General features: G+C 42.6%; 2 protein-coding genes across 2 annotated transcripts in view; both read right to left on the bottom strand.

The window, feature by feature from the left end:
- Positions 1-12,720, bottom strand: PIGA (phosphatidylinositol glycan anchor biosynthesis class A). The gene is made up of 6 exons (XM_059384997.1): positions 12,621-12,720; positions 9,824-10,598; positions 5,460-5,592; positions 4,431-4,563; positions 4,066-4,272; positions 1-2,334 (listed from the first exon to the last, which is right to left on the bottom strand). The coding sequence occupies exons 2-6, from the start codon at positions 10,539-10,541 to the stop codon at positions 2,116-2,118; spliced, it is 1,410 nt and encodes a 469-aa protein (XP_059240980.1). The 5' UTR covers positions 10,542-10,598; positions 12,621-12,720; the 3' UTR covers positions 1-2,115.
- A 6,236-nt stretch (positions 12,721-18,956) lies between these two features.
- Positions 18,957-27,865, bottom strand: part of VEGFD (vascular endothelial growth factor D) — a 39,336-nt gene continuing 30,427 nt past the window's right edge. The window contains exons 5-7 of the mRNA XM_059384696.1: positions 26,165-26,265; positions 20,445-20,640; positions 18,957-19,619 (exon numbers count right to left, since the gene is read on the bottom strand). Coding sequence (XP_059240679.1) covers positions 19,493-19,619; positions 20,445-20,640; positions 26,165-26,265 — 424 coding nt within the window. The 3' untranslated portion in view covers positions 18,957-19,492. The remainder of the gene's footprint in view (positions 19,620-20,444; positions 20,641-26,164; positions 26,266-27,865) is intronic.

Genomic DNA, 27,865 nt, shown 5'->3' with positions numbered 1-27,865 from the left:
AAATGTCATTTTGGTCTTTATTTTTTGGACATGTAGCGTGTTTTCATAAATCAGTTTCATATGTGCTAGTTTGTGTAATATCAAGAGAAATACAGTATTATTTTTCATAAATTCCTCGTCACTGCAAGTTCACTTTCAAATTAATGGAAGTAGCAGGGTCGAACAATATGTTTGCGCATACTGACCAGTGCAACACCGACAGTTACAATTAAGGTATCCAGGAAGCCCGAAAATTAAGATTTACTAGAACAAGCAAATTTACCTCCATTTGTTAAAACCAAAGGAACTAATTTTGATTTGCAAATTACATATTTTGCATGCAAATAGTTTAAATCCCATTTCCATCTGAAATAAATGGCCATCTTGAAAATATGCTGAGAAACAAAAATGTAAGAACCAACGGTAGTATGCCCTTAAAAATTGCTGAAGAGAATAAATAAAAACACGGGTTACTGTTTCTTGCTTTTTCGTGATTATTGGCACTGTTTATTTCATATTTATATAAATCAATTTCTGTGCAAAAAAATCCCTAAGATTTTAATGGTTTGGGTCAGCCCATTTTTAACAAAAGAGCCCTCAACTTGCAGGTTTTAAAAATCGCATTGCATTTGTGTTTTAGCACAAAACAAAAATCGTATTTCTTATGTATCAGTGGCAACCGGTTAATAGGCATGTTAAGATACCTTTTTAAAAAAGAAGCTTTGTGAGTGTTGTCGTCAAAAAAAAAAAAAAAAAAAAAAAAAGAAACCAATCCTGTACAGAATCCCAATACTGCCAGCATCTTCCTAGTGCGCCACGAGCGCCTCTTTCTTTTGACTTCACAGTCCTTTATCACAAAAACGTATTCTAAGGAGTTCAAGGAGTTAATAAGACACACCATGTGGATAATTTGGGGTTTAAAAACCCATGGCTCTGGGCAACAACGATTACAGTTAACAACAGACAACCACAAAGAGACTGTGTTTCTACAATTTTCAGACTCAATTGGCTATAAATAAAACATTCTGGGGTGAAGATTTCTGCACACTGACAATACTTCTCAGACATCAGCTAGGCCACAAGTGAAGGGAAGTGACTTCTATCAAAGGTCGAGGAGAGTCACAGCTGAGTTGGAGATGGCACACCTCGTCCGTTCTGCTCGGAAAATATGAAGGCATTTACAGGGGACTCAATTATGCCTGGGAAGACTTGGAGGGTTTCTCTGCACTATTGTCAACAGTGATATCGGTCCCTAGTATTTCAGAAGCAAAAAGGTTTTTCATAAGCACAAATTAAGACGAAGGCTCTACCTAGAATGCATATGACCAGATCAAAGAAATCGGAGTCTGCCGATCATTTATTTTTCCTGGCATTGGAAGCCTGAGTGTTTTTGGCATGTTAGACAGTTTACCATTTTGTTAACTGTGACTACGGTGAAGTGAGCCACCCAAGTGATACACAAAGAACATCTGAATGCGCCCCGGTCCTTAATAGCAGGATGTGTCGAGTTCATTGTTCTACACACAGTAGGTGCTTAAAACATGCTCATAACTGACGGACCATTTTGCTCAAGAATCCCGCTGACGGTCTGTAACACTTACTGAGCGCACCAAATGAATGTCTAAGAACACGACTTCAATGACTAAAATGTTTATGAAAAGGACTCAAAAACAGTTCATATCGTTGTTGTACTTCCCGAAAGAAAACCTGTAAACATCTGGTGAATGTCTAGTTAATGGTAGAACATTTAAAATTGGCCAAAAAATGCCCAGAAAACATTTGGCCCTTCAGCACCCAAAAGCTCCCAAAATATAATTTTAAAACATCTCTGTTAGAGGGACTTCAGTAGTCTGAAAAATTTCATACCTGAGTGGCTTCAATGTTCTCTCCTAAATCTTAAGTAAGTGCAAGGAGTTTCTACACTCAGGAATTGCATAAGTTTTTATCTTTCCTCAAAATAAAACATTGAATGATATAGAGGTAGCATAACTTACTAAAGTAACGTTAAAAAAAAGCAAGAAAAAAAGCAAAGTTATTTTCAATCATCTTACTAGAACTATTACAAATGTGTAAAACCTTATAATCCAGGCTTTCTTCTACCTGGGTTTAGACATCTCATTATTCTCGCCCCCTTTTTTACTTTAAGGATATTGATGAGTCCAGGAGCCCTGTGGCATCTATTGCGACATCGATGACAGAATCCGGAGTCATCCATCTCAGGAAAAGGAGGAAGAGAAAGTTGAATACAGCCAACAAAGCAAAAATGCAGCCGGTTACTGGGCCACAGTGAGAGATGAGTCTGTCCAGTCGTTTGTCCATCGGTAACACAGCTTCTCCTGCCACGAGGTCGTACACCTGGCGGGAGAGAGGCCGAGAGTGAGCGCTCTGACCCACAAGAAACGACGACCTGCACGGACCAGGAATGCGTTATAGATGCAAACGGGAGGCGCTTGCATTTCGTCGTCGTTGTTTTAGTAAGGATGTGATTAATGAAACCAAAGTAATTACTGCCATGTGATTCAACGCGTATGGAGTGCTGCTTCTGGACAAAACACGGGGCTAGACACTGCATCACACAAAGACGAATAGGCCAGGGTTCCTGTCCCCTAGGAGATCGCCATCAATTCTAACCAACTAAGAGAATTCCAAAGTCCTGAGAAGTTGGAACCGTTTTTCAGGTCACCTCTGTCAAGGCCATATTTAATTCAGCAGTGACTTCCTGAAGCAGGACTGGCCTTCTAAGATTCCTTGACTTGGCTAAGCAGCTCTTCTGGCTGGCTGGCAGACATCAACCACCATCAGAGGGCTCTAACCTAGGGCGCTTCTGGGTACAGAGAGGCTCTTCTTTCCACAGCCTTATGAGGCTGTGTTGCTGAGCACGGATGGTGAGACTATACAGAACCACTTTGTGGACTCCAAATAAAAGGGAGGGGGGAAAGACAGGGGAAATTTTAGCACATGGCATAAAGTCAGACGCTTTTGGCAAACAAAACAACATTCACTGCTGCAAACCGGTATAGTAGGTGCCTTGCTGTTTGTTTGGAAGCGCGGCTAAGCACAAAACTCAGAAATATTTTAAAAACAAAGATCCATAAACATACTTAGTTTCGAACACATAAATGAAGCCAGCATTTATCTGTTTCGATTGCACTGGAGCATGACTTGTGGTCATTGTCACACAGTGGACCTGTGAGCCATCTCCTTTGGAACTCAGGACGGCTGGGACATGCAGGGCGGGCTCTACACGCCAGCAGCCTCTGGAAAGGTACAGCCTGTTTCCAGCTAGCTCTTCTACCCTCAAAACATCTGGAATACATTTCAGTCCGAATTGTGCTGAGACTGGTGAATTAGAACAGTTGACAAAATATATTTCCAGCGTGAACTCCAATTGAATTTCTTTCATCAATTTTCTAAATAAGCACAGTTAAACTATGGAGGAGGTTTGCAAAGGATCAAAAGGGCCTGTGCAGAACAGGTAGAATTAAGAGAACGACTATAAATTCTCTATTGCCGCTTTTTATCTGTGGTCTTTCCAACATCTGTCGTGAGCATTCTGACTCCTAACTTACTATGTTCTCAATCAGTGCAGAGATGCAAAAATCCTTTTCCCATAGAAAATCAAGGTATTTAGCCAAGGTGACGCAAGAATTTTGGGAAGCAGCCTGAATTAAACGTTTGTTTTAACATCGCCGCCATTGGACTAAGCAAAGCCAGGTGTTTTCTAATAGACTGCCTGTTTTAGAATTAGAAACAGCCCCAAGAAAATGTCTAAGAGTAGCTATTAGTATCAGTCTGGCCCTTAATGGTTTTGACTTCTAGAAAATTCGGTAACTTCCTTACGCCCACTTTAATGAAAGCTCTAGATGGCATTATTGCTATTTTCAGATGTCAAACGCAACAAGTTGACTAGAAACTCAGCCCAGCATATACCAAAAGCAGTACATAGTACATTTCTTTTCATCTGAAGAGACTTTATAAACTTAAGCAACAGAAAGGGTAAACCTATGCAAGAAAAAGCAAATATGTACGTGAAATGTCAAGAATTTAGACACAACCTTCAAATACCCTCTGCTTAGCATGACATACTTTTTCAGTTCTTTCCGCAACATTCCTCCAGGTGTAGAAAGTCTTTACTACGTTATGAATATTTTCGGGAGCCGGCAATGCTCCTGACTTCAGCTGGGAAATCGCTTTTTCCAAACCCTCGCACAAGGACTTGACAGAAGGCTCACATAGAATGATAAGATTTTCTGGAAGTACTTCAGGAATTCCACCAACCCTGGTACTTACAACCTTAAAAAGAGAAAAAGAATATATAATATACCATAATTCCTATCTCAGGAAAATCAGCAAAACCAACTTAAATTAAAAGTTAATACAGAATGTATCTGCTTGTTTTTCAAAATACAAGTATAGGAACCCCAACAATGTAAGCCCTCGAAGATTTTTACCTGTAAACCACAACTGGCTGCTTCCACAATTGCCATGCAGAATGCTTCAGTAAGGGAAGTGTTAAGAAAAATATGTCCTTGAACTAAGACATTTCTAACATCCTTGTGTTCTAAGGCTCCCAAAAGACGCACTCTGATTTTTGAAATGAGAGAAGAAAAGAAGGGAGTGAAAATCATGCTAGAAAAGAAATATCATTTAGAAGCCAAGTGTGCTATTCATATTATACTTAGATTATTGCTGGTTCTAGTATCTTCCACCGTAAAAGATTAATACCCCAAATTCTGATCTAAGAGAGTCTTTTTAAGCTATGTGCTTAAAACTCACACAGCTAACATATTTCTAACTTTGGTCACGCACACAAATTTCAACTTCTCCAAAATTCGTTGGCATTTAGTGAGAATATCGATATACTTTGGACAGGACGGGGGAGGGAAGAGAGCCAAGGGATGGACATCTTGTCATTTTTTTTTTCTTTGAATAAATGTCACTCTTTGAGGCAAAAGAAGGAACTGCGAAAAAAATATATATACTTTGGAGAGTAAATATTAAAGAGTCATTTCTAAACAGAAAAAGGCCTGTTTTAAATTGATGCTTCACAGCAAACATCATTCTAAGTTACTGAGAAAGGGAAGCATTTGAATCTGTATGTGCAGGACAATTTACATGATTTGGGCCATGCTATATAAAGCAGAACTCAGCAAGGCTTGAAAATCTACGAACATTTCCAAAGTGGTTGTTTTGTGTGTGTGTGTGTGTGTGTGCATGTGCATACACACGTGCCTTCTAGGGTACTTCCAACCACTGCCCCCAAAAGTCAAATAATACTGGACTAGCAAAAAAAAATTAGACTGTGATTTTTTTTTAAACTAAGGTTTCCCGTTTTATACACATTAAAAAAAAAATAGGCCTTGCATTACATTTTTACATCAAGTGCATGTAGAAGAAGCAGCCCACTTAACAGACACATGGAGCCAAAACGGAATTTAGGTAACATATTTTCTCATCCAAGACAATACAGAATCCAATACCTGTCATGTAGCTGATACCTTTCTCGTACTTCTTCCAAAATGATTCTCTTAGGTCCCTCTCCTCCAATTATGAAATTTAAATCTGGATATTTCTGACAGAGTTCAGGTATTATACCACTAAGCAAATCAGTCCCTGAAAATATAAAATAGAGTTGAATGCTGGAAATATTAACATTGAAACTTAAAAAAAATTAATCAGAACTGAGAAACCACTCACTTTGGAAAGTATTAGCTATGCCCTCCTTAAGTGGAGAAGCTAACTCTCAAACCTTTCCTAGGAAGGAAGAATGTCACAACTACCAGTGGTCTCCTAAAACTTGCAGATCTTACAGATACATCCGTTGACATCCACTGTTACCCAATACGGGGACTACTGTGTTTCATTCTAACATAATATTCTTAAAGTTACTCACTCGCATTTCTGCATTACCTACATCTAAAAAAGGTATTTGAGCTAGCTAATGCTTAAAATTTTCTACACAGCCGGACAGCTGACTGGAGATCTAGGTCGTCTCGGCCGTTTTAGAAGCAAGCTCTTTGATCATGGGGAAGTTTTCTGATCTAGAAAATGAAGAGACCGGATGTACCTGAAGTCCAAAGTCTCTTTCAGCGACAAAATTTCTATGTCTGTGTTCCACTTCCCACCACAGGAAGGGGCTAAGCCACAAAGTGGAAGCACAGCCTTGGCTTTGGTGAGAAGGCAGTTTGTAAGGAGGGTCTTTTAATGAACCCCATACTATTAGCCAAATGTAAGAGCAGTCTGTCCAAACCTGCCGAAGCCCACTTCCCTTGAATGAGTAAATGCAGGTGGCAGGACCTCAACTGCCAGATCCTTGCAGTACGGAGAACAAAAGGGTGCATCTTGGTTCCTTTGTTTCTTTAATGAAACGTTTTTCTTACAATACATAAACCAACCTCAGGTGATATACAGCAGTAGCAAAAACCATGCCCTACCAGTCTGAAAGTGGCTATCCAAAGTGACAGCAATATTGACACTATTTGGGAATTTAGTTCATTAACAACTATAAACTGGACACATTTGAAAGTAAAAGTAAATGTAAAATAACCCAGTTAAAGTTTATTAATTTAAGAAATGCATACATACACACGCACATACATAAGAATTGCACTTTTTCTATCCATCTTCCCAAATACAGGCAGATGAGTTATTTAAAAAGATGGTGGGAGAAATCATTTATACGGGGTCATTTTTATTAAATAATTCAAAGTAGGATTTAAGTAAACTCCGCCAGTATTTTCCAAATATGATTGCATTAGCAAACATAAATTCACATGCGGCTTTTCTGAATTATGAAGGCTTCTCATTAAAATCTCAGCTACCTTTGTTTCGAGACAATTACAAAATCCATCAGCTGGATTTCTACCTAAACCAGGAGGTGGCTTAATGACTTTTAACATTTAGCTTCCTTTAATTCCTTCATTTTCTTTCTTTCCTTTCCTTCTCCCTTCTAATACGAAGGTTAAGAACCCATTCTTCAACTGAAAAGTGCAACGCATACACAGTAATAATCCTAAGAGCTGATAAAAACTAGTCCCATCTGCTGAGTGCTTACTACATCAGGCTACGTCCCTTAAGTGCATCATGTCATTTAATCCGGACAACCACCTTATAAGAAATGGAACTGATGAATATTATCAATGATCTATAATATTATTCTAAGAATAAAAGGTTTTTCCCAAATGATAAAAGATACTCTCCTGACTCTGAGAAGTGTCTAACACAATGGAACACAGAAAAGGGCTTTCAATCGCCAGAGTCACACAAAATGGACAAAGAAAAATCATGATTCGAACTGCTTTTAAAGCTCAGTCTAACAATATTTTAAAGACTCGAATCAGTCTGCATATACCTAGACGCTGGGCCAGACGTGAGGGGAACAGGAGCCCTTAACTCAAGAGCTGAACTCATGTTTGTCATCTCTGATACTTACTGTGTAACCTGAGCGAGTTACTTACCCTCTCTGAGACTCAGTTTCTTTGTTACATGCAGATAACATCTACCCTACAGATGTTGGGAGAGTCAAGTGAGGTACTGTACCATGCACAGGCTTTATCAACTGCAGAATACAAATGGAAGTTGTCATTACCACCGCAGCAGGAAGTGGGGCGAGCCTGCGCACACACGGGAGCACGGTGACACCCTGACTGAGAGCACAACGGGCTCTAGAGAAGAGGGAGGACAGCAGCCAGAAGACCTGGGTGATAAGAACTGGGACTTAGCCTCTCTCACTCAATACGTGGCAGCGGGCCTTTGAGAGCTGGTCCAAAGGAACACCTCCTATGGAAATTAATTAGTTAATAAGTAACGGACCATAAATACATCTACTCACTTTTGGGCTATGGACGCGGCCATTCCTTCTGAGAATGTTAACTTTTTGCACCATGTCTGGCATACGGAGAGGGTTCAATATTTGTTAAAGTACTAAATTGAGAACAGGACAGGCCATACCTTCGCTCTGTGGCTGGTGGTTAACTCAGCTGGTTAAAATACCATCGCTCGCGAAGTCAAGGTAACAGGTTTAATCTTTGTACAATCTGTTTTGCTCTGATTCTCGACCACATGTGTATCACATGCTCAATCGGCTAGCTAGCTCCCGAAGGTGATTAAAAGACAAACTAGGCACGTTTTCTAAGTCATGACAAACACATCACCAATATCCCAAGAGGGATTCAGACCAGAGAATGCCAGTCCAGTCACATCTTCTTGATTCAAAAAAGAAAGCACATCACGAGAGCATGCCTTCACCCCAGAAAACGTTCAGTGGTTTTCCCACCAACCTGCTCGATCAACCAAGGCTCTGTTCCAAATGGAAAGCCTACTGACCAAGGCCCGTGCGTGGATTTCGGACCGCTCCCTAGCGCACCGGGATGCTGCTGATCCCACCGCTGCACTTCCTGCCCACCAACAATCAGCTGCATTAGTCCACGCATCTGATGCCAGCTACACTTGCTATCGCATTGGGACATTTAGTTAAACAGCACATAAACAGACGGAATAAGTTTCTATGAAACTAAGCTGAATGGTTCGAAATATTCAACGAAGCGAAGTTAGGGAGAAAAGCTCTAGTCAGATTAAACCACTACATAAAATCAAAAACTAGTTAAGAATCCAGAAGTACGTTACTTCATACACTGTTACGTTCTCGCCCCACTTACAAGGAACCCAAATTGGCAACGATAAATTATCCTTTTTGAAGGAGACTGTGCCAGAAAGTTGATGCAGCTCCAAGCGGTAGACCAGTACTCTTACGCCTGCAGGCCAACCTCAGACTATTGGCAATTCAGTGCATGTTAATAACATTTGGGGTTAAACTCAAGTATTTAAGGAAGGGTACCTGTTATCTTTTTAATAATTCCCTACTTGGAGTGACAGTTTTGATTACTAGACAAGTTTTCAAATACTACCCTGAAGACCAGTTAGGTTTTGAACCAGACTGTTCCAGGCTTCTAGTACACGAGGCTCTATGAATGCTACTGTGGGGTCAAGTGCTGCGGAGGCACTAAAAAAAAAAAAATATCCTCCTTGGTAATGGCACACACTTATCAAATACCAACTGGCCTAAGTACTTTAAAGGAACCATCACTGAACCCTCACAAGAGTCCCCTTGTTGCCCAAACCATACAAATGAAAAAACTGAGACTCAGAGATGTTAAGTAGCTTGTCCTCAATCACACAACAGGATGCAGCCGGGATCAGATTCCAGGCTGTCTAATCCCCCTGCCTTCACCACTTACCTGCCTACATGCTCTTAATGTCTAAATCTGCGATGAGATGAAATAAGCAAGCTGCCAAAGAGCCACGTGGGGGACAAGTTCATTGATTTTGAGGATACCGATAAAACACAGGAGAGTTGTAAATCAAAATATTCATGAGGATCACCCCTGAACAGTACAGTTACAGCTGATTTTAGTTTTCACCCCTGTGCTTTTCTGAGTTTTCCAAAATACCTACAATGAAAGACATGACTTTTGCCATTAGAAAGAAATGGCTAGTGGTGGGCTCAGCCTTTTACTTCTTATCACACATATGGGGCCGTTTGAACTTTAAAAAGACCTGACCTATTAAACAACATCAGATTACTGTTTTTATCTTTAAGTAACTATTAAAGCGTCGAAGGTGGGCAGGCATGGGGGGGGGGGGGAGTGGGCAGCATTCACTACCACTCCAGAAATTTATTTTTGAATGTATATTACACCTTTCTTTGCTGTATTTAATGCAGAAGTAGTTATGAAACCATAGAACAAAACGAAAAGCCAAACAATCATTACATTCAAGTATTCAACAGCTTTCTACAAGAAAAAAAAAAGTCTGTGCAGTGCAATTGTAGCTATCATTTCATTACCTTTTCTGTAAACAAGTCTGCTGACAACAACAATAGTTATTATACTATCATGCCTCCTAAATGGGTCTGGAGTGAAGTCAGTAGGATCTACAGCATTAGGAATGACGGACACTATTTCAGGATTCAGTGCTGCTCTTAGCACAGTGTTTTCCTTACTAGTATAAGAGACACAAATTATGTGGTTTGTGTCACAAAGAGACACAGTTAGAAGCTTGTTTGTAAGCACCGAGCTGACATCAGCAAATCCGAAAAGGGAATGGTCCGTGAAGACTGTCTGGAGCCCCATTGTCTTGGCGTGGAAGAGGGCATCATGGGCCATGGCAGAAAAAGAACTATGTGAATGGATTATCGTGACTCTCTCCCGAACAAATATGTACCTGAGCAATGGCAGACTGTGAAAGAGGGTCGTGGCTGTAGATTGGTTGTACATGACTTTCAGAGGCAAGTAATAGACTTTGAGGCCATTAGTGAGGTAACGGATGCCTTTCCGATTTCCATAAGCATGGGTGACAATTATGACTTTATGCCCTCTTTCAATCAGGCACTGAGAGAGCTGGTAAATGTGGCTTTCCACGCCTCCCATGTTAGGATAGAAAAAGTCCGACACCATGCATATATTATGGGTACGGGTCCTACATGTGGAGAGACTTCCAGGGCTAACACAGGAGTGCAGAGACGAGGAGGGCTGGCCTCGCCCACCTCCTCCTCTATAAGCCATGCGGAGATGGTTTAGGCATTTGTCCTTAGAGCAACTTGGTTATGTGTTGTCTAGTACCTGAAAGAGAGAGTAAAACAAGATCTCAGCTCAGCGACAAAATATATTACATTTTCCAAATCCAGACATAAACACTGTTTTATGCTAATGTACATTTGCTAGCTTTCCCCCTAGAACTAAAACACAAGCATATAATGAAATGACTCATCTGACATTTACTTGCTTAGTACTTCCTCTGCGCTCTACAACAAAACTTGATTCCACAATGCCCTTACATTTTAATTTTGCTTTAAAAATACTGCTATACCTAATTTTTAAAAACTAGTTTGTTACATCACAGTGTAGAAGAATGTGCTAACAAACCAGTTCATTCCAATAATTAAATATATGGCTCTTTCCAGAAAAAGTTTGCCCGCCCTGCTCTAGAGCTTAAGCCACTGATGCGGCGAATCCCATACAATTTTGCTATTCACTTTTGTGGCTTATACTAAAATATACCTGGCATCCTAAGTATCTTTCTGACAGTAACTTTTTCAAGGAGCGCCTACCACACATGCTACAAGCATCCATCTATGTTTTCCTCTTCCTTCTTCAAGAATGGCGATAAACTGCTTTCATTTTCTTTCTTAACCTTTCTTTCAGTTACACAGGCCTACTTCCAGAACTCTCTCTCTCTTTGGTTTAAAGTCTAAAGATAAAGGCTCAATTCGAGGTAGAGCAGATCTGGGGCTATTTCCTACATCTAAAGTAGGAAATATTGATCTCAGGGGTCCCCTAGATCCTTATCAGCACAAAATTCAGTCTTATTCACCTTATTCACAAAATTCACTCAATATTCAGTCTTATTACAGATTCTTAGTTTTAAAGCTAAAGAGTGTTTTGGAAAGCTAGTGACAATCTTCCTCAGATTTACAAATAAGATTTTCATACCTCCATAAACTGAACTACACAATGGAAAGCCATCCTAACGATCTGTGTTTCTGATTTCACCTACAAACTCAGGAAATGCAAAGTAACTGCCTTTGTAAACTCTTAATTATCTATTCCTGCCAACAAAGTCATCTGTATTTTAAACACAGTCTCAGAAATACTCAGTAAGTATTTTTTTGACCTCAATTTATTAATTAAGATTCAAGATTACCAAATACTGCGATTCTTCCGTTTTGTACTTTGAAGAGGTTTCAGTAACATTTTCTTACTGTGGTCACCTAAACCTGAATTTCCAGTTGTATTCAATTTACAAAGATGAGTGATTAAAAAAAAACAAAGTGAGCAAAGAACCATCTGAAATTATCTGAAGTTTTGTCATTAACCTGCAAACACTGTGGAGTCTGCCTACTTCCATCCGGTTATCACGCCTAACATCTTTAAGGCGTAAAAGCTCAACAAACGGAACAATCACAGAATCTTAGATTTTAAATCCGACGAGAGGCTTGGAAATCCAGGAATACCTCCCTTGCTTTACAAATGAGAAGCCAAACAAGTTGAGCGATTTGCCCAAGGTCTCCACCCAGACACTTAAGTGGCAAATGCGAGACGGCCGTAAATTTACAACCAGCCATGGTCAACGAATCCCTGGGCAGTCAGCAGTAGCCGCAGCCGAGGAGCTTTAGGAAGACCCCGCGGGCGCTTGGGTCAAGAGAACGTTGTTTCCACACCAACACCCACACCCTGGGCAATACCCCGGCTTCACTCCCGGCTCCACTCACTGGAGAGGTCACCGGAGAGCGCCAGGGCCAAGGAAGGGACGACCCCGTTCAACCACCGACCCCGCTGGAGTCAAGCGGGGTCTCGCCAGGCCCCAAAGGAGGATGATGGCCAGACAGTAGGCAGGTATCTGAGGCTGGGGGTCCCGGAGCCCTTCACCCTGTCCGCCTCAATCTCGGCGGAACCGGCTCCAGCGCGGCCGCCCCCAGCGAACCCTCAGCCCCGCTCGACTCCGAAGGTTCTCGACCCCTACTTCCGAGCTTCTAAACCTCGCCGGGTTCGCCCCTTCCCTCGCCGGCCACACTCCCACGGGTGCTGCCCTGTCCCATCCGGAAGCGGACAAGAGCGCCGGCGCAGGGTCAGACGCGCACTTACCGGCAAGTCCCATGGCCGCCAGTGTCCGGACCTCCCGCGGCTGCAGCCAAAGTCCCACCCCGCTGCCCCGAAACACCAATCCGAGGCGTCCGCGCCCGAGCTCCGCGCCCCCGAGGCGGCCAATCGCAAAGATGCGCTGGCGTCACGTGCAGGAGCGCCGCTCGGTCCCCACCCTTCAGCGCGGGCGGTAACGTCAGCGCGCGTAGGCACATGTTTTCGCAATGTTCGGGGAGACTTGTTTTCTCTGCATCGAAAGTAGTAGTCGTCGGTGTAACCTTCCTTATGAATTCTTAGTGTCACGAATCTCTAGAAGCCGTCCCCCGTCTCTTCTGACACAAGCAGCCTACCAGCAGCCTTCCTCAGGCTAAAGTCAGAAATCCCAGCGTGACTCGCTGCGAGCCTTTAGGGCTGCTGGGAGTTGTAGTCCGGTGGCTTTTGGAAGCGAAGCAGAACTTAGAAAACTCACTCCCAGGATGCACCGCACCTCTAAACCTGGATTCTGCTGGAGGTCGGGTGGGTTCGCGTCCTGGTTACCTAGTTACAGCGTCTCTTCTCTGGAATCCCGTTCTCTCTGGCTTGGGACTGGAGAGACTTTTGGGGCGGAAGGCTACCGGGGTCGTGGCGGCGTTGTGTTGTGGTTATCTGTGCCAGCAGCAGAACCGAGCTTGTTCTTGAGCCCCCTGCTAGGGTTGCCTGATGTAGCAAATGAAAACACACAGCTAAAGAGTAAAATAAAATCAAGTTTTATAAAAATTTGAATTTCAGGTGAATACAGGTTATACAGGTATGTCCCAAACACTGGGGACTTTTTACTAAAAAAGTACTTGTTGTTGATCTGAAATTCAAACTTAACTGGGTATCTTGTGTTTTATGAGGCAACCCTACACTCTGAAGAAAAAACTCTTAGGTCTGACCCGAAATAGCAAGTCCCACTCAAACTGGTTCAACTGGCTGTGGTGATGCTTGGCCAGAAAGCTAATGAATCCGTGGAAGTGGCCTGATGGCCACCCACCGCTTCTATTTGGTGCTTGGAGTTCCTCCAGCTCTGCCATGTGTACAATTTTGGGAAGAGATGCCTTCCTGAGCACTATCACTGTCATCCCTTTTAAGCCTGTAGAAGTCCTATTCATCCCCTGAAAATTTCAGCTCCTTTCTGATGCCCTCCTCAAGCCTCCTGAGGGAATCAGATCCTCTCTCTTTTGTATTTTGATAATACTTTGGCCATATGCTGGTATAGCAGTTATCAGGTGATATTCAAGTTGTTTGCCTGGCTGCCAGGCCCTGTCCCCCTCGACCTGATCGTGGAAGACCTGTCTTCTTGGGCTCTCACACGGACATCTTTCTGAAAACTGGCAGTTGAATTTGCTTGTTGAATGTCTGCCCTCCTGGCCAGATAGTAAGCTGAGTCAGGATTTGTTCCTGGTAATAGACATTGAGTAAGTTTTAGTTATATTAATGGACTTTTAAATCCAATACCAGTACAAATACATATGCCCAATAAAATGTATTGAAAATATTTTATGGTGTGTACCATAGAAACATTACAGGTCAGGGGTGCCTGGGTGGCTCAGTCGGTTAAGCGTCTGACTCTTGGTTTCAGCTCTGGTCTTGATCTCATGGGTCATGGGATGGAGCCCAGTGTATGGCTCAGCACTCAGTGGGGAGTCTGCTTGAAGATTCTCTCCCCCTGCTCTTCCTCCCTCCCTCTAAAACTAAATAAATCTTTTTAAAAAAAATTACAGTTCAGTGATAGAATTCAAAGAACATTATGGTTGTAGGATTTGAAGTGCATCAGTGAGCTAACTTTCATGAGTTAAATTTATTTAAGTCAAGTAGGAATAGATACACTGCACTGGTTTAATATTGAAGCATAAGAAATAAAGATAATGAAGACTCAAGGATACTTAAAAGCTTAATAAAGTGCAGTTAGTTGCACAGACCGCACCAAACTACAGCATTGCTTTGGTCTCCTTTTCATTTTTACAATAGGTTTTAAGACACAGGGCGTGGGCAGAGACCCCAGAAAGTATAATAAGCCCATTCATTGATCCCCTGGCTTGCCAGTGCCATAGTTCTAATCACAATACACATTTGAAATTCTAAGATCCTGGTGCCAATACTCCTTCAAAAGCGTTGTGATCTTTTTTCAAAACAGCATATTTTCTACCTTTATCATCAAACATTTACTGAGTGCCGACTCTGTAGAAGGCTTAGTGGGGAATACCAGAAATATTAAACATAGTCCCTATGTTTTAAACGTTTTTTGATTCTTTCTGTGCTTTTATATACCTTTTGCCGATGGTAAAAAGCAATCCACTTTCCTTGAAAGGTTCTTTGTGTTTTAAATACTGTGGAATAGGCTGACCTTTATAAATAATTAATAAAGGCACACGGTTGCTGAGTCTCTGTGGCAGGGGAGAGGGCTGAGAAGACTGCAGGCTGTTCCAATGAAGTGTGTAGGTTCTAGCAGTCTGAAAACATTGAAATTCATTCATCATGCTCCAGTCTCTGACCTAGGCACTGAGCATTAAAGACAAACAAATCGTAATTCTGCACGTGGCTCACAATCTCAGGTGGGTATGAGACTCCATTTCTAGTCCGTTAAAATGTAAAGCTGCTTTCTGAAAGTCAGAGCCAAGTTGTAGCATCAGGATTCAGCTATAAAACAAGGGATCATTCTAATTATCGTGTGCTGCCTAACATGTGGAATCAAGGTATGCTTTCAGAGAATTTTCTTAGAAACTACTAAAATGAAAGTGAAATACTTACCTGCGGTGTATTCTGAAGACACTGAGTGAAATATGAGGGCAGTCAGGACCAGTTGGGATATAAAATAACCTATACATGGAGAAGGTATAAAATAAAGGTCGATATCACCTTCCCTTGAAATCCAGCTCATTGTAAATTTGGCTCCAAGTTCCCCTGGGTAATTTTGGAGTGGGAAGGCCACACATTTGTATCAAGAGCTTGCTATCTATATATAAGACACGAGGCAGGGAAATTCAGGCATGACTTTCCAAGGAACCAAGATGGCAGTAAGGCATATGTAAATACCTGTGAGAAAAGGTAGGAAGTGGTAAGCACTGCAAGAGAAATACAAGAGAAACATTGGGAGTTCAGAGGGAAAGAGTATTTCTAGCTGGCAGCCTTTAGCATAGAAGTAAAAGGTGGCTCATGCAATTGTTGGGCACAAGATCATTCCAAGAACAACAGGAACAAGGTAGAGAGACAGGTGCTGACTGTCCAGTGTATACTGCTGTGCAGTCATGCAGGGGATGAGGAGGGGAAGGGTTCAGGCAGGACAAGTGTGGCACTTCCAGCAAAGGTTGAAGCAAACTGGTGGAGGATCTTACTGAGCGAAATGGACTTGATCTTGAGCCAGACTTGCAGCCAAAATAATATTTTCAATTACCATCTTGAGACGATTCACTCCTCCTCATTCTGCTTCAAAAAGAAAAGGAGATACAAGAAAATCAAAATGTTATAGCTGGGAGTTCAAAAAGAACAAACATTTCTGGGTGCCAGAAAGAGAACCAAAATGCAAAATGGTAATCAGATCAAAGCCACCATAGGTCCCCGACTCTGTATGTGGAAGCAGGAAGACATGAACTGGGTTCGGCTCTTGAAGAATGACAAAGACTAAGGGCTCTGCCTGTGGCCAGAGACAGGAACCAGGCTTGTAGGAGGCGTTTACATTGCTGGCTTTCAATGAACCACCTTCCAAGGGTCACACTCTTATTCCCTTCCACACTGGCAGCAGGCTGGGCCACGTGACTTGGTTGTCCAGCAGGTCATCAGTAAAGGGGAGGCAGCAGAAGCTTAATTAGTAAGTGCTTTTGCATGGACGGATGTCCTAAGGATACTCTCTTCGTGATCGCCAAAGGCTATGCAGCAAAGAAACTCAGGCAAGATGCTGAATGATGAAAAGCCACCTGGAGAATGAGAGCTTGGGCTTCCACAAAATTAATGCGATACTTCTTTCTTATTTATTCGGTCCCTAATGAATGTAAGACATTGTTTTCACACTATGGATTATGGGTAAATTAGACAAAATCCAGCTCTTGATGACCAAATGACCAAATCCATTAAGGTCACAATTTTCACCAAACTACTACTTTCCTTGAAAGCCTTAAAATGGGGGCCTCCTGGCTGGCTTGGTCAGTAGCGCATGTGGCTCTTAATATCTGAGTCTTGAGTTCAAGCCCCACATGGGGGATAGAATTTACTTAAAATACATTCTCCAGCCTTGTGTCTTAAATAATCAGGGACATCATGAAGCACTTGAGTTTACTGTGTTTGCTTTAAGCTCTTGAGGCTTCCCACATATTTTTTATTTTTCAACAAGTTGAGAATTTTCAGTCCACATTCCAAAGCTGTTAGTATGAAAAAGACACGGGTGTCAGTAGGCCAGTTATCCACCTCTACCCTGAGGACCAGCCCCATCCCAGCTCAGACACAGCCTACAGCCCTCGGGGATCCAAGTGCAAATCTCTTGGCAGTTACGGAGGGCTCGGGGCGCAAAGTCAGACAGCAAATAGTTTTGTCCCAGCCCAGAATTCTCTATTATATCCCCCATCTAAATGGCAGTTAGGAAGCCAGAGCCACTAACCAAAACACAGTTTTTAGGTGGTTTTAGGGGGGATCCAGGAATCCAGCATAAGCCAAGAACTTTGCTCACAGTCATGCCTCTCTCTTTCAGGATGATCCCTTTAATTTATAAATTACATTGTATTTTTCAAATTGTTTTCACGTATGGTAACTCAGGTGAAGTTAGCAACTCTGAGAGCAGGGAGATGGGATTATCCCCCACATTTGACAGGTGTGGAAACTGAGGGCCCATAGGGTTTCTCAGCCTGTTAATGAGATGAGGTGACAGAGCCCGTGCTTGGATTTAAACTCTCTTTATACCAAAGATGAGCAAAGTGACTCTTTCGTGCAGTGCCTGCTGTCTGCTGCCCCAGCTCTCAACGGAATTTGACCAACTGCTGCAGAGGAGGAATCAAATGAAGGAATGCAGCTAGGAGTTGAAAGCTGATGCGTTATGTACGAGCCCTTTCAGAAGGCTAGGAATCAAACAGTGAAACTAGAAGGAAGAAGGCACTTTGGGTTGAAGGTCATAAGGCAGGGACAAGAGGAACAGTGACAGGAGAGGAATAACTGGGCCAACACCAGCAAATGACAGCCAGGTCCCAAAGCCAGCTCCAGATCAGTCGTGTCCCCAGGGCAGGGACTGAGAACTAAAGCCAGGAAAGGAGCAGGGGTCCAGAGCCACAGGCCACAGAGGACTTGCGTGAAGGGGAGGAGAATTCAGGAACTGCTTAGGGACCAAGAGAGGAAGGGCAGGGATTTGGGCCAGGGTCCAACAATTCTACTGTGGGCATCAGAAACAAAACTACTTTGCTGTGTTTGTTGATCACCATCTTCCCCCTTGTTATTGTCCAGCTTGGGTCACACAAAAATTTGATCAGGAGCATTTCCAATTGTAAGGAGGTCACAGTGTATGGAGAGAGAAGCGTGAACACAGCCCTTTACAAAAGTCTGCGATGATGTGTTGCAATAGATTGTGGATCTATCTATCTTTCTATTTCTGCGAGATGCTAGGGAGGGAGTTATTTGCTAAATAACTTAATTCTGTGCATTAACATTTTAATTTGTCAAAAGCCTTAATACCCATAAAGCTGCCTTCATTCTGGTTTGCCAAACGTGCAGTAAAGTCAGAAACGTGCAGTAAAGATAGAAAAATCCCTTAGCCACGAGAGGGGAGATGTGAACAACCAAAGCATGAGGACACAGAGTTAGAGCTGGAAGCGGCTGGAAGATGCGAGCTTTCAAAGACATCAGGGGTCATCACTGGACTCTCCTTCATCACGAGACACTGGTCAAGTGAAATCAAATTGAATCTCAAAGGAAAGACAGATTTCAAACGAATTCTTGCGTCACATTTGCTTCATCTCATTCATTCATTCATTCATTCATTCAGATGTTAGTTACCTGTGAGAGAGAGAATGTGAGCACGAGTGAGGGGTGGGGCAGAGGGAGAAGCAGACTTCCCTACTGAGCAGGGGGCCAGATGGACGGAAGTGGGGCTCCGACTGGGGCTTGATCCCAGGACCCCAGGATTATGACCTGAGCCCAAGGCAGACACTTAACTTCACTGAGAATCTTAAACATTCTGAGAGCTGCTCCCTGGGCTTCCCCAAACTGACATCAAGTTTTTTTTGTGCCCATGTCTCTCCCCATCCCTCCCTCTTCTCAATTCCTTTCTCTCTTTAAAACATGCTATTGCCTTTGGCATAAAATGTAGAGTGATACGATATTAAATAACACAAAATCCCATGGCTTGAATAATGGTGTTTATTTTCTTTAAATACACTTAAATATGAAACAACAGAACAGTAATTCAGTAAACTCAAACTACAAGCTGGACAACCATCAGAAAATCAGTGCTGATCCTACAAAATCAAAATCTGCATAATATAGAGTCAGAATAATTCACAAGAGAGTTGCATTAGCAAAGGATTTGGAGACTATAAAATCATCTCATCGGCTTTGAGCAGTCAATCACATGGCCCCCGCTGATTCTAGGATGATCAGACCTTTTTCATTCATTAGGAGAAAAAAAAAAGGTTCACACAGGTTCCCTCTTCTCCATTCTCCTTGTTCGGGGGCATCTTCAGTTGCAAGACGTCTGTCAGTGAGCAGGGCAGGGAATCCTCAGCTGGTGTGTAATGGAAGAGTGGTCTGGATTCACTGTGGGACTGGGTAAAATGGACCTTTTTCTAGTACCTGGAGAGGGGAGGAGTGACAGCAACTTGGCAAAGCAGCACACTATTTAAAATGTCAGGGCTGGGGAACTTCAGAACAAAGTTGAGTCAAGGATTTTCTTGACCGTGGAGCCCATAGGCAGCTTTCTTCTCCTTTGGAAAGCGGCAATGCTTCGCACATGCTGGTTTTCCATTTGCACATGTTCTGGTGTGAAAGGGACATCTGTCCTCACAGCTGTTGCAAAAGAAAATAAACACGAAAGTTCCGAATCAAGGACTACATTCAAAGGAATAACTCTGTTCTGATTTGATTATGTTTTCCAAGTGAATTTTCCAGATATGTATTTAAAATGTCAACATAAAATCCTGAGTGGTTATTCCACATGGATGCAAAAATCTATGAAAGGCCAAACAGTAACCCATAAAGGTTCTATTTATCAACAAATTTCTTGTGATATAAATCCAGTGCCATGTCCGTCTTCAAAGAAAAAAAAAAAAAAAAAAAAAACAGAGGTGGATGTATATTGAGAGAGATGGAACCAAAGAGTCTGCTGATTTGAAACTCAGCCCCCAAAATAATTGTTTAAATCTCATCAATTAAAGTTTTTGCTGAAGATCTATACCCAACAATAGCAGGCAGGATTTTCTTTCTTTCTTTTTTTTTTTTTTTTTAAGATTTATTTATGTATTTGAGAGAGGGAGTGGAGGGGCAGAGGGAGAGAGAGAGAGAGTCTCAAGCAGGCTCCCCGCTAAGTACAGAGCCTGACACGGGGCTCGATCCCAGGACCCTGTGATCTGGACCTGAACAGAAACCAAGAGTCAGCTGGTTAACCAACTAAGCCACCCAGGTGCCCCATGACCGTCTTGCTTTCACAATTCATCATCACTCTATATACTCTCACTTTGTTCTTAGTTGCCAAACCTCTGTTTTACTATCTAAAAAAGGGGCTTGGGCACTTCAAACAATGCCTCAACAAGAAATGTCACCACGTCAAAAGAAAGGGCATTCACATTCAATGTCAATGGGTCAAATGAAGGTGAAAGTGAAAATGCACTTGACCTGCAGGTGTCTGCGTGAAATATCTTGTGCTTCTGGCAGCAGCTCTCCAGGCTCTCTCTGCACTCCAGGCAGCTGCAGTTTTCTGGGTGCTGGATGAGATCTCTGGGACATGGGGTCTTACAGACACACTCACACCGGTCTTCGTCAAACTTCATGTGTGGCCCACAGAGAGCCAGTTCCTGGAGATGAGAGTGGTCTAGACGGAAAGAGAAAAGGGTTGCTTGAGTGGCTGCAGCACGGATCATATGGTACTGGAGTTGGCTGTATACGCTCCATTCATGGGAAAATAACTTGGATTCCCCTCATCTCCTTTCCTATCGATTTTTGCTTCTCCTCTTTCCACGCAGTGAAGGAGGTTTACCTCTGATTTCATCATACAAACACCGAATGCATGTGTTCTCTTACGTTTGTGAAAAAGAGGTTTTGAGCTGAATATTTTCGATCGGATTTTTAAAGAGATTTTTTGGTTGGTGGGTGACTTGTTACACAATGCAATCTTTCACAACCAAGTATTAGGAATAAAACATAGGATAGCTAAGAATTATGAGGCTGATCCTTCCTAATTTTGAAGCAAAGACTAAAAGGAGGGAGGAACAGAGGTATCGGCATGATAGAAATACACCTTAGACCTTCCAAGCTGTGGATAGAAAGAGTGATGTATTTCCTCACCACAGATCACAGTGCTGTTATAAAGATACACCAGTGATGATAAACTTTGATTCCACAGACATCTGTTGGAAGAATATGTTCAGCTGAGAGGAGGGTCTGAGAGATTTTTTTTAAAGATTTTATTTATTTGACAGACAGAGATCACAAGTAGGCAGAGAGGCAGGCAGAGAGAGCAGAGGAAGCAGACTCCCTGCTGAGCAGAGAGCCCGATGGATCCTGGGATCATGACCTGAGCCAAAGGCAGAAGCCTTAACCCACTGAGCCACCCAGGCACCCTGGGTCTGAGAGATTTTTAACACCCCTGGTTGACAACGATTTCTTCTAAAGAGTACACACAATTGGGTAACTATTAGTCCATGTTCAATTCTGATCATCAAGTTGAGATCCAGTCAACCTGGAAGGAAATGGAAGAGATAGAAACTCGGGAAGAACTTGACTGTGACATCTTTCTTAAAGGTTCTGGAGGCAAGTATGTGGTTAATTTCTTCCCCAAACCCACTTCTTTCCAAACCTACCTCATTTAGGGAATGATGCCATCACTCCACACTCTCCTGGCATATTGGGTCTCATCGCTTTGTCCACCCGGTTCTGCCATCCTGAATTTGTTCTATCATTTCCATCAACACTGTCACAGATCTTGCTATCACAAGTTTTATCCCTTCTATCTATTTTCCACACTATTATCAAATGTAAATCTACTCACATCGTTCTACTGCTTTAAGTTCCTTAAAAGGTTCCCAATTTAAAGAAATGGTTTACCCATCAGGACATATGAGACCCCAGATCTTACTAACCTCCCAGACTGATGTCTCTCCCTCTCACCTTCCCCTTCCATATATATCCTGTGTTCCCTCCGTACCAAATTATTCTACTTTTTGTTCCCCTGATATGCCAGGATCTCTCAGCTCCGTGCTTTTGGCCTTGCCTTTCTCCCTGCCCATCACCTTTCTCCCCAGTATCTTTCCCAACTTCTATAAGTTCAGCTAAGCACCCTTGTCCTCTGCATATTTCCATCCTGTCCTTTCTTACGCTGCTTACATTTGTCCATTAAAAGATGCTGAAGGTTATAGGAATCGGAGCTCATGATTCTGACAAAATAGGCACATGATAAATGTTGAGTTCATCTGCCCTAATAAAAGGGTCCTAAAACAGGCAGATATATGAAGACTCTGAAGAATTCGAATTGATGATCAGAATTGAACGAATTCCATCGTTCCAAGACATTGGGTTAAACCATATGTTCTTGTCAGTATCTGACTACTGATAGTATATCAAAATGGCAATCTCAGGTTGTCTAATCTCATAGTTTTAATTTCTCTTTGGTTGATGATATTCAAGGAACCATGTGGAAAGCATGTTGGAAGGCCAGATCTGGGGAGATTCTTGGAGGTGTGTGAAGAGGAAAAAGGTAATCTTTATAAGCCATATGCCAATGAGGCATATGTCACTTTGGGGCAAGATGAGAATACATTGTTCCCATTGGATAGTTTTTCCTGCTTTGTCAAAGATTAATTGACTGTATAATTGTGGGCTCATTTCTGGGTTTTCTATTCTGTTCCGTTCATCTATGTGTCCATTTCTGTGTCAGTACCATACTATATTGGTGACTACAGCTTTATAATATAACTTTAAGTCTGGAATTGTCTATTGATTGATAAATGGATAAAGAAGTGGTATATACGAATACCGTGGAATATTATTTGGTCATAAAAAGAATGAAGCCTTTCCACATGCAAGACGTGGATAGAGCTAGAGAGTATAATGTTACATGAAATAAGTCAGGCAGAGAAAGACAATTACCCTGTGATTTCACTCACATATGGAAAGTAAGAAACAAAACAAGCAAAGGGGAAGAAGAGAGGGAGAGAGACAAACCAAGAAACAGACTCTTAACTCTAGAGAGCAGACTAATGGTTACCAGAGGGGAGGTGGGTAGGGGGCTGCGGGGGCGGGGGTGGGGACAGGGGATGGGTATTAAGGAGAGCACTTAATGTGATGAGCACCAGGTGACGTGAAATTCAAAAGAATTGCTGAATCACTATATTGCACACCCAAAACTACTATAACAGTGTATATTAACTATATTGGAATTAAAATAAAAAGTAAAAACAAAACAAACCGATTATTAAAGGATAGTTAAGTAGTTCTTAAAAGACCCACACGAATCACTAGGTGGCGGTAGAGATTCATTTAGACCCCTTCGAGTAGCACCAACGCCCTTGAGTGGTTTAGGGAAACAGTCCACTAGGCGTTTGCTGAGGTAGTTGGCAGAGGCTGGCTTCAATCCCTATAGACATTAGTTAAAGGCAACAGAGACTGGGGGACTTGGCTAGCTCAGGCTATAGAGCATGTGACTCTTGATCTCAGGGTCATGAGTTCGAGCCCCACTTCGGTGTAGTGATTACTTAAAAAAAAAAAAAAAAAAGTAACAGAGATTGGGTGTGGGAAAACTGTGTGAAGCAGCAACTAGCCAAGGGTGATACGTGAAACTATTATATACTGATTTCAAGCCTAGGGAGGTTGATGATGGAATGCCATGAGTTCTGTTCCCAGTCTTGTTTCATTCATCATTTTTATCAATAAGCTCGTGGATTTTTTTTCCAAATCAATTCTTAAAGTTGTGGCTACCTTGAAGAATTTAAAATATAACATAAGGACTTCCCAGTTTTCCTTTTCTGCTATTGTTTGTTGTAACACTTTAAAGCTATCATCTGAATCCAATGAGATGAAATTAAACTGGTCTTGGATTCCCTAAGCCACATGCACTCATTCAAGAAGAGAAGTCATTGTAGATGTAGAAAAGGCAGTTGGCTTAACAGTCACGTGTGTGCAAAGGGTGTTTAGTGAACAGTAAATTCAGTGTATGTCATCAGTTTGATGAGCTTACTGGAGGAGTGACCGTGAACTAGCTACCCCATGTCTCTTGCTTCTGTCCCGGCCACCACGTCCCCAAAGGCCCTTGCCTCCTTTCCTACCCTGGGCCAACACATCCTCTTCTATCCTGTCACTGGCTGATTGTGTTAAAATTCAAGCTGGTGCTTCCTTGGGGCTCCTGGGTGGCTCCGTCCATTAAGTGTCTGACTCTTGGTTTCAGCTCATGGTTCGTGATCTCATGGCTCATGAGCAAGAGTCCCTGGTGTGCTCCGTGCTCGGCGGGAAGTCTGCTTGAAGATTCTCCCCTACCCCCGCCCCTCCCCCAACTTGTGGGCTTATGTGCATGCACGCGTGCTCTTTCTCTCTCTCTAAAATAAATAAACGAATCTTTAAAAAATTTCTAATTGGTGCTCTTGCTCTCCTGCTTGAACGAGATGAGGGGTTCCCTTTGCCTTAGCATCACATCCAGTGTCTGGGACAAGATGCCCAACGTTCCCTGTGAACCTCTCCAGCTTCCTCTCTCACATCTACCCAGCCCCCTCCCATTATGTTCCCACCAGGCTGAACTGTTTTTAGCATGCTGACCTGCTACCTTCGCTCACTTCCTGTCCTGAGCACTCGTGTTGGCCCTGGTCAGAGCACTTCTCTCCTTCCCTGCCCCCCACTCTTCCCACCCTAGGCACACTCAAGCGCCCGCTGAGTCTCCCCCCAGGACAGCTCACTGAGGAATTGCATACAGAGACCATGCTGAAATGATTCTATTTTGATATGTTAGATTAAATAAAAAGATATAAATATTAAACGGACTTGTTCCTTTTGACCTTCTTAATGTGAGTACTACAAAATGTGAGTCACATCTGTGACTCTCACTGTCATTCCATTGAACAGTCCTGTTGTGGAAAGACAGACGGAGGTTCAATACGGTTTAGTAACCAACAAAGGTGAGCCCAGGGTAACTGGGCTGCCTCGGCGGGTGGCAGGCTTCCCCAGGACTGAGGTATACTCTAGTGGAGGACAATCTCAACACTTGGTGGGAAGGATGCAGACCACATTCAGGACCGGCATGAGCTTTCAGGAAAACATTTAGAAGGAAGCGGAGGGACAGAAGTCAAGAAAATGGAATTTTATTTACAGTTTCTAGGACAGCATTGTATAGAGTAGTTTAGTCCTTACAGAGTCTTGCTTGTAGATCAGCTTAAAACAAGCAAGGTTCAAAGCGCATGAGTCCTTGTGATTTTTTTTTTTTTCCAGTGGAATTCTGTCACGTTCTCTGGGAAAGAAATTTTAACAATGCATCCATTTTCAGCCAGAGTCGTCATCAAACGTCACAGCACTGCGACTTTGAGCAGTGATGGGATTGGCTACCCAGCTCCTCTCAGCCCATTAGCTAGCCATGTTTTGCTTTTACTTTGCCCTAGTTTCAGAAAAAGTTTTCTCCCACTCCCCATTTTTTTCCCTCAAGTAATTGGCCTGTTTCCACATGCCACTGTTGAAAGAAACCAACAAGTCTAAAATTACTTTATGTTCCTGTGAGACTTTTAAACAAATAAATTAGTAACATGTGGTTGACTAGTGTTGAGTTTGGAAGTGGCTTTCATGAAAGGCTGCCACTGCCTTTCAAACCCAGTGTTGGGGGTTGCTCTAATCCCTGGGCTTTTCTTTAAGATTGAAAGAGTCCTGCACTGGAAGACTTATCTGTATAATGAGAGCAGAGAGGACTCTGGGACCTGACTGCTTCTGTCACTCTTAGGGGTGTAATCTGGAGAAAATGACAAGACATCTTGGTGTGTCCATTTTGTCATCGTAAAAAAAAGGGATAAGAATAGGACATTATGGGGGCGCCTGGGTGGCTCAGTAGGTTAAGCCTCTGCCTTCAGCTCAGGTCGTGATCCCAGGGTCCTGGAATGGAGCCCTGCATCGGGCTCTCTGCTCAACAGGGAGTCTGCTTCCTTCTCTCTCTGCCTGCTTCTCTGCCTACTTGTGATCTCTGCCTGTTAGATAAATAAATAAAATCTTAAAAAAAATAATAGTACATTATGGATTGTTGCGAGGCTCAAATGAGTTAATGCATTGAAAAGGCTTACAACATTGCCTGGTCATTGTAAGCACTTGGTATGTGTGAGTTACAATTGTTATTTTTATTATTACTGTTATTATTTCCTTACTGTCATCATTACCTTCCATTCCAACGAGTGGATTCTCCTCTTGTAAAACACATTTGCATTTGTCGCTGTCCCACAGCATGTCAATAGGACAGAGTTTCTTAGAATGGGAGCAGCTAGGAAAAGAAAACAATAAACCAGATTTAAAATCTTTCAAGGGTAATCACACCTTTGTGGCTTTTTTTTTTTTTAAAGACTGAATACATTTCTGAGGGGGAGAATAGTTAAGGTTTTAAAGGAGCTTAATCCATATTTATGAATTGCTTGTTATTAGACAGCAAATCTGTAAGCACAAATACTCTATTTGGAAACTAAACTGTAATTTTGGACAGTTATAATCTTTTTAAGAAGGCTGCTGTTAAAACTGTGCAAATTAGCTGTCACAGCTCTTAAACACTTCCTTCTTTAAGACGGAGATAAGGGGCAACTGGGTGGCATAGTTGTTTGGGTATCTGACTCTGGATTTTGGGGTCAAGTCGTGATCTCTGGGTCATGAGATCGAGCCCATGTGGGGCTCCATCCTGGGTGTGGTGCTTGCCTAAAATTCCTTCTCTCCTGCTTTTCCTCCTGCCCCACACACATGCTTGCTCTCTGTCAAATAAATAAATAAAACTTTAAAAATAAAATGGAGAGAAGAGCACTGGCGAGGACAGCAGGAACACGAGGATAAGCAATCTCTCCCCAGGAGCTTTCATTTGTGCTTAAGAGCAACAGAAGTGTCTTCTTGGCTGGGTAATAACTAACATAAGTACCAGTTCAGTCCACTTACCACTCATCCAACACATTTACTGCTCCACTTCTACAAGATCGAAGTATCTAGCTTACTCACTTTAGATTTTCATTCAGCGGCGTCTACCCTTGGTTTCTCTTTATGGAATTCCTTCCTCCTCCCTCCCCGCAAATCCGTGGTTCTTACCTTAGATTTCAGGACATCAGGGTGTCATAATTTGTTTCATAAAGAACTACAGACTACTCTCAAGAAATTTCAAAGTCAAATCAATCTTAAGCCATTTTAATTGAAAATAAGACTTTTCCATTTGGGACTCAGAAAAGGAAAGTCAGAATAATCACCAAACACAGATGCATACAGTTTTGTCACTCTTGGGGACTTTGGGAACCTTCCCCCCACTCCCCCCACCTGCCAATTTGGGGACTTAGAAGGATAGACAGCCAGAAATGAGTTCCATGTAATGCTTGTTCTGGAATAGGGACATGAGCCAAAGCTAAGGCTGAAGAAGAATTATACAATTCCACTGGACTATGCATATTAAGATCGAAGGTGTGAGGGCATCTGGGTGGCTCAGTCAGTTAAGTGTCTGACTCTTGTTTTCGGCTCCGGTCGTGATCTCAGGGTCATGAGGTCAAGCCCCGCATGTGGCTCCCTGCTCAGCTTAGAGTCTGCTTGAGTTTCTCTCTCCCTCTCCCTCTACTCCACCCCCCATCCGCCCATGCTCGCTCTCTCTTTAAAATAAATAAATCTTTAAAAAGAAAAAAAGGTGTCTAGGGGTGCCTGGGTGGCGCAGTTGGTTAAATACCTGATTCGTGATTTCAGCTCAGGTCATGATCTCAGGTGGTAAGATCGAGTCCGGCATCAGGCTCCACACTGGGTGTGGGCATGGAGCCTACTTGAGATGAGCTCTCTCCCTCTCCCTCTGCCCCTCTGCCCCCTACCCCACCCCCTGATCTCACATGCAGGCATGTACTCTCTCTCTTAAA

The sequence above is a fragment of the Mustela nigripes genome, chromosome X, assembly GCF_022355385.1.
Source record: "Mustela nigripes isolate SB6536 chromosome X, MUSNIG.SB6536, whole genome shotgun sequence".
NCBI classification, from domain to species: Eukaryota; Metazoa; Chordata; class Mammalia; order Carnivora; family Mustelidae; genus Mustela; species Mustela nigripes.
This window is presented reverse-complemented; position numbering and strand designations above follow the sequence as displayed.

Coding starts and splice junctions, on each gene's coding strand:
- PIGA (XM_059384997.1), bottom strand. CDS start 10,541: ATGGCTTATAGAGGAGGAGGTGGGCGAGGCCAGCCCTCCTCGTCTCTG. Junction 4,564..5,459: donor AGGTATCAGCTACATGACAG/GTATTGGATTCT, acceptor TTCAAAAATCAG/AGTGCGTCTTTTGGGAGCCT. Junction 4,273..4,430: donor CAGCCAGTTGTGGTTTACAG/GTAAAAATCTTC, acceptor TCTCTTTTTAAG/GTTGTAAGTACCAGGGTTGG.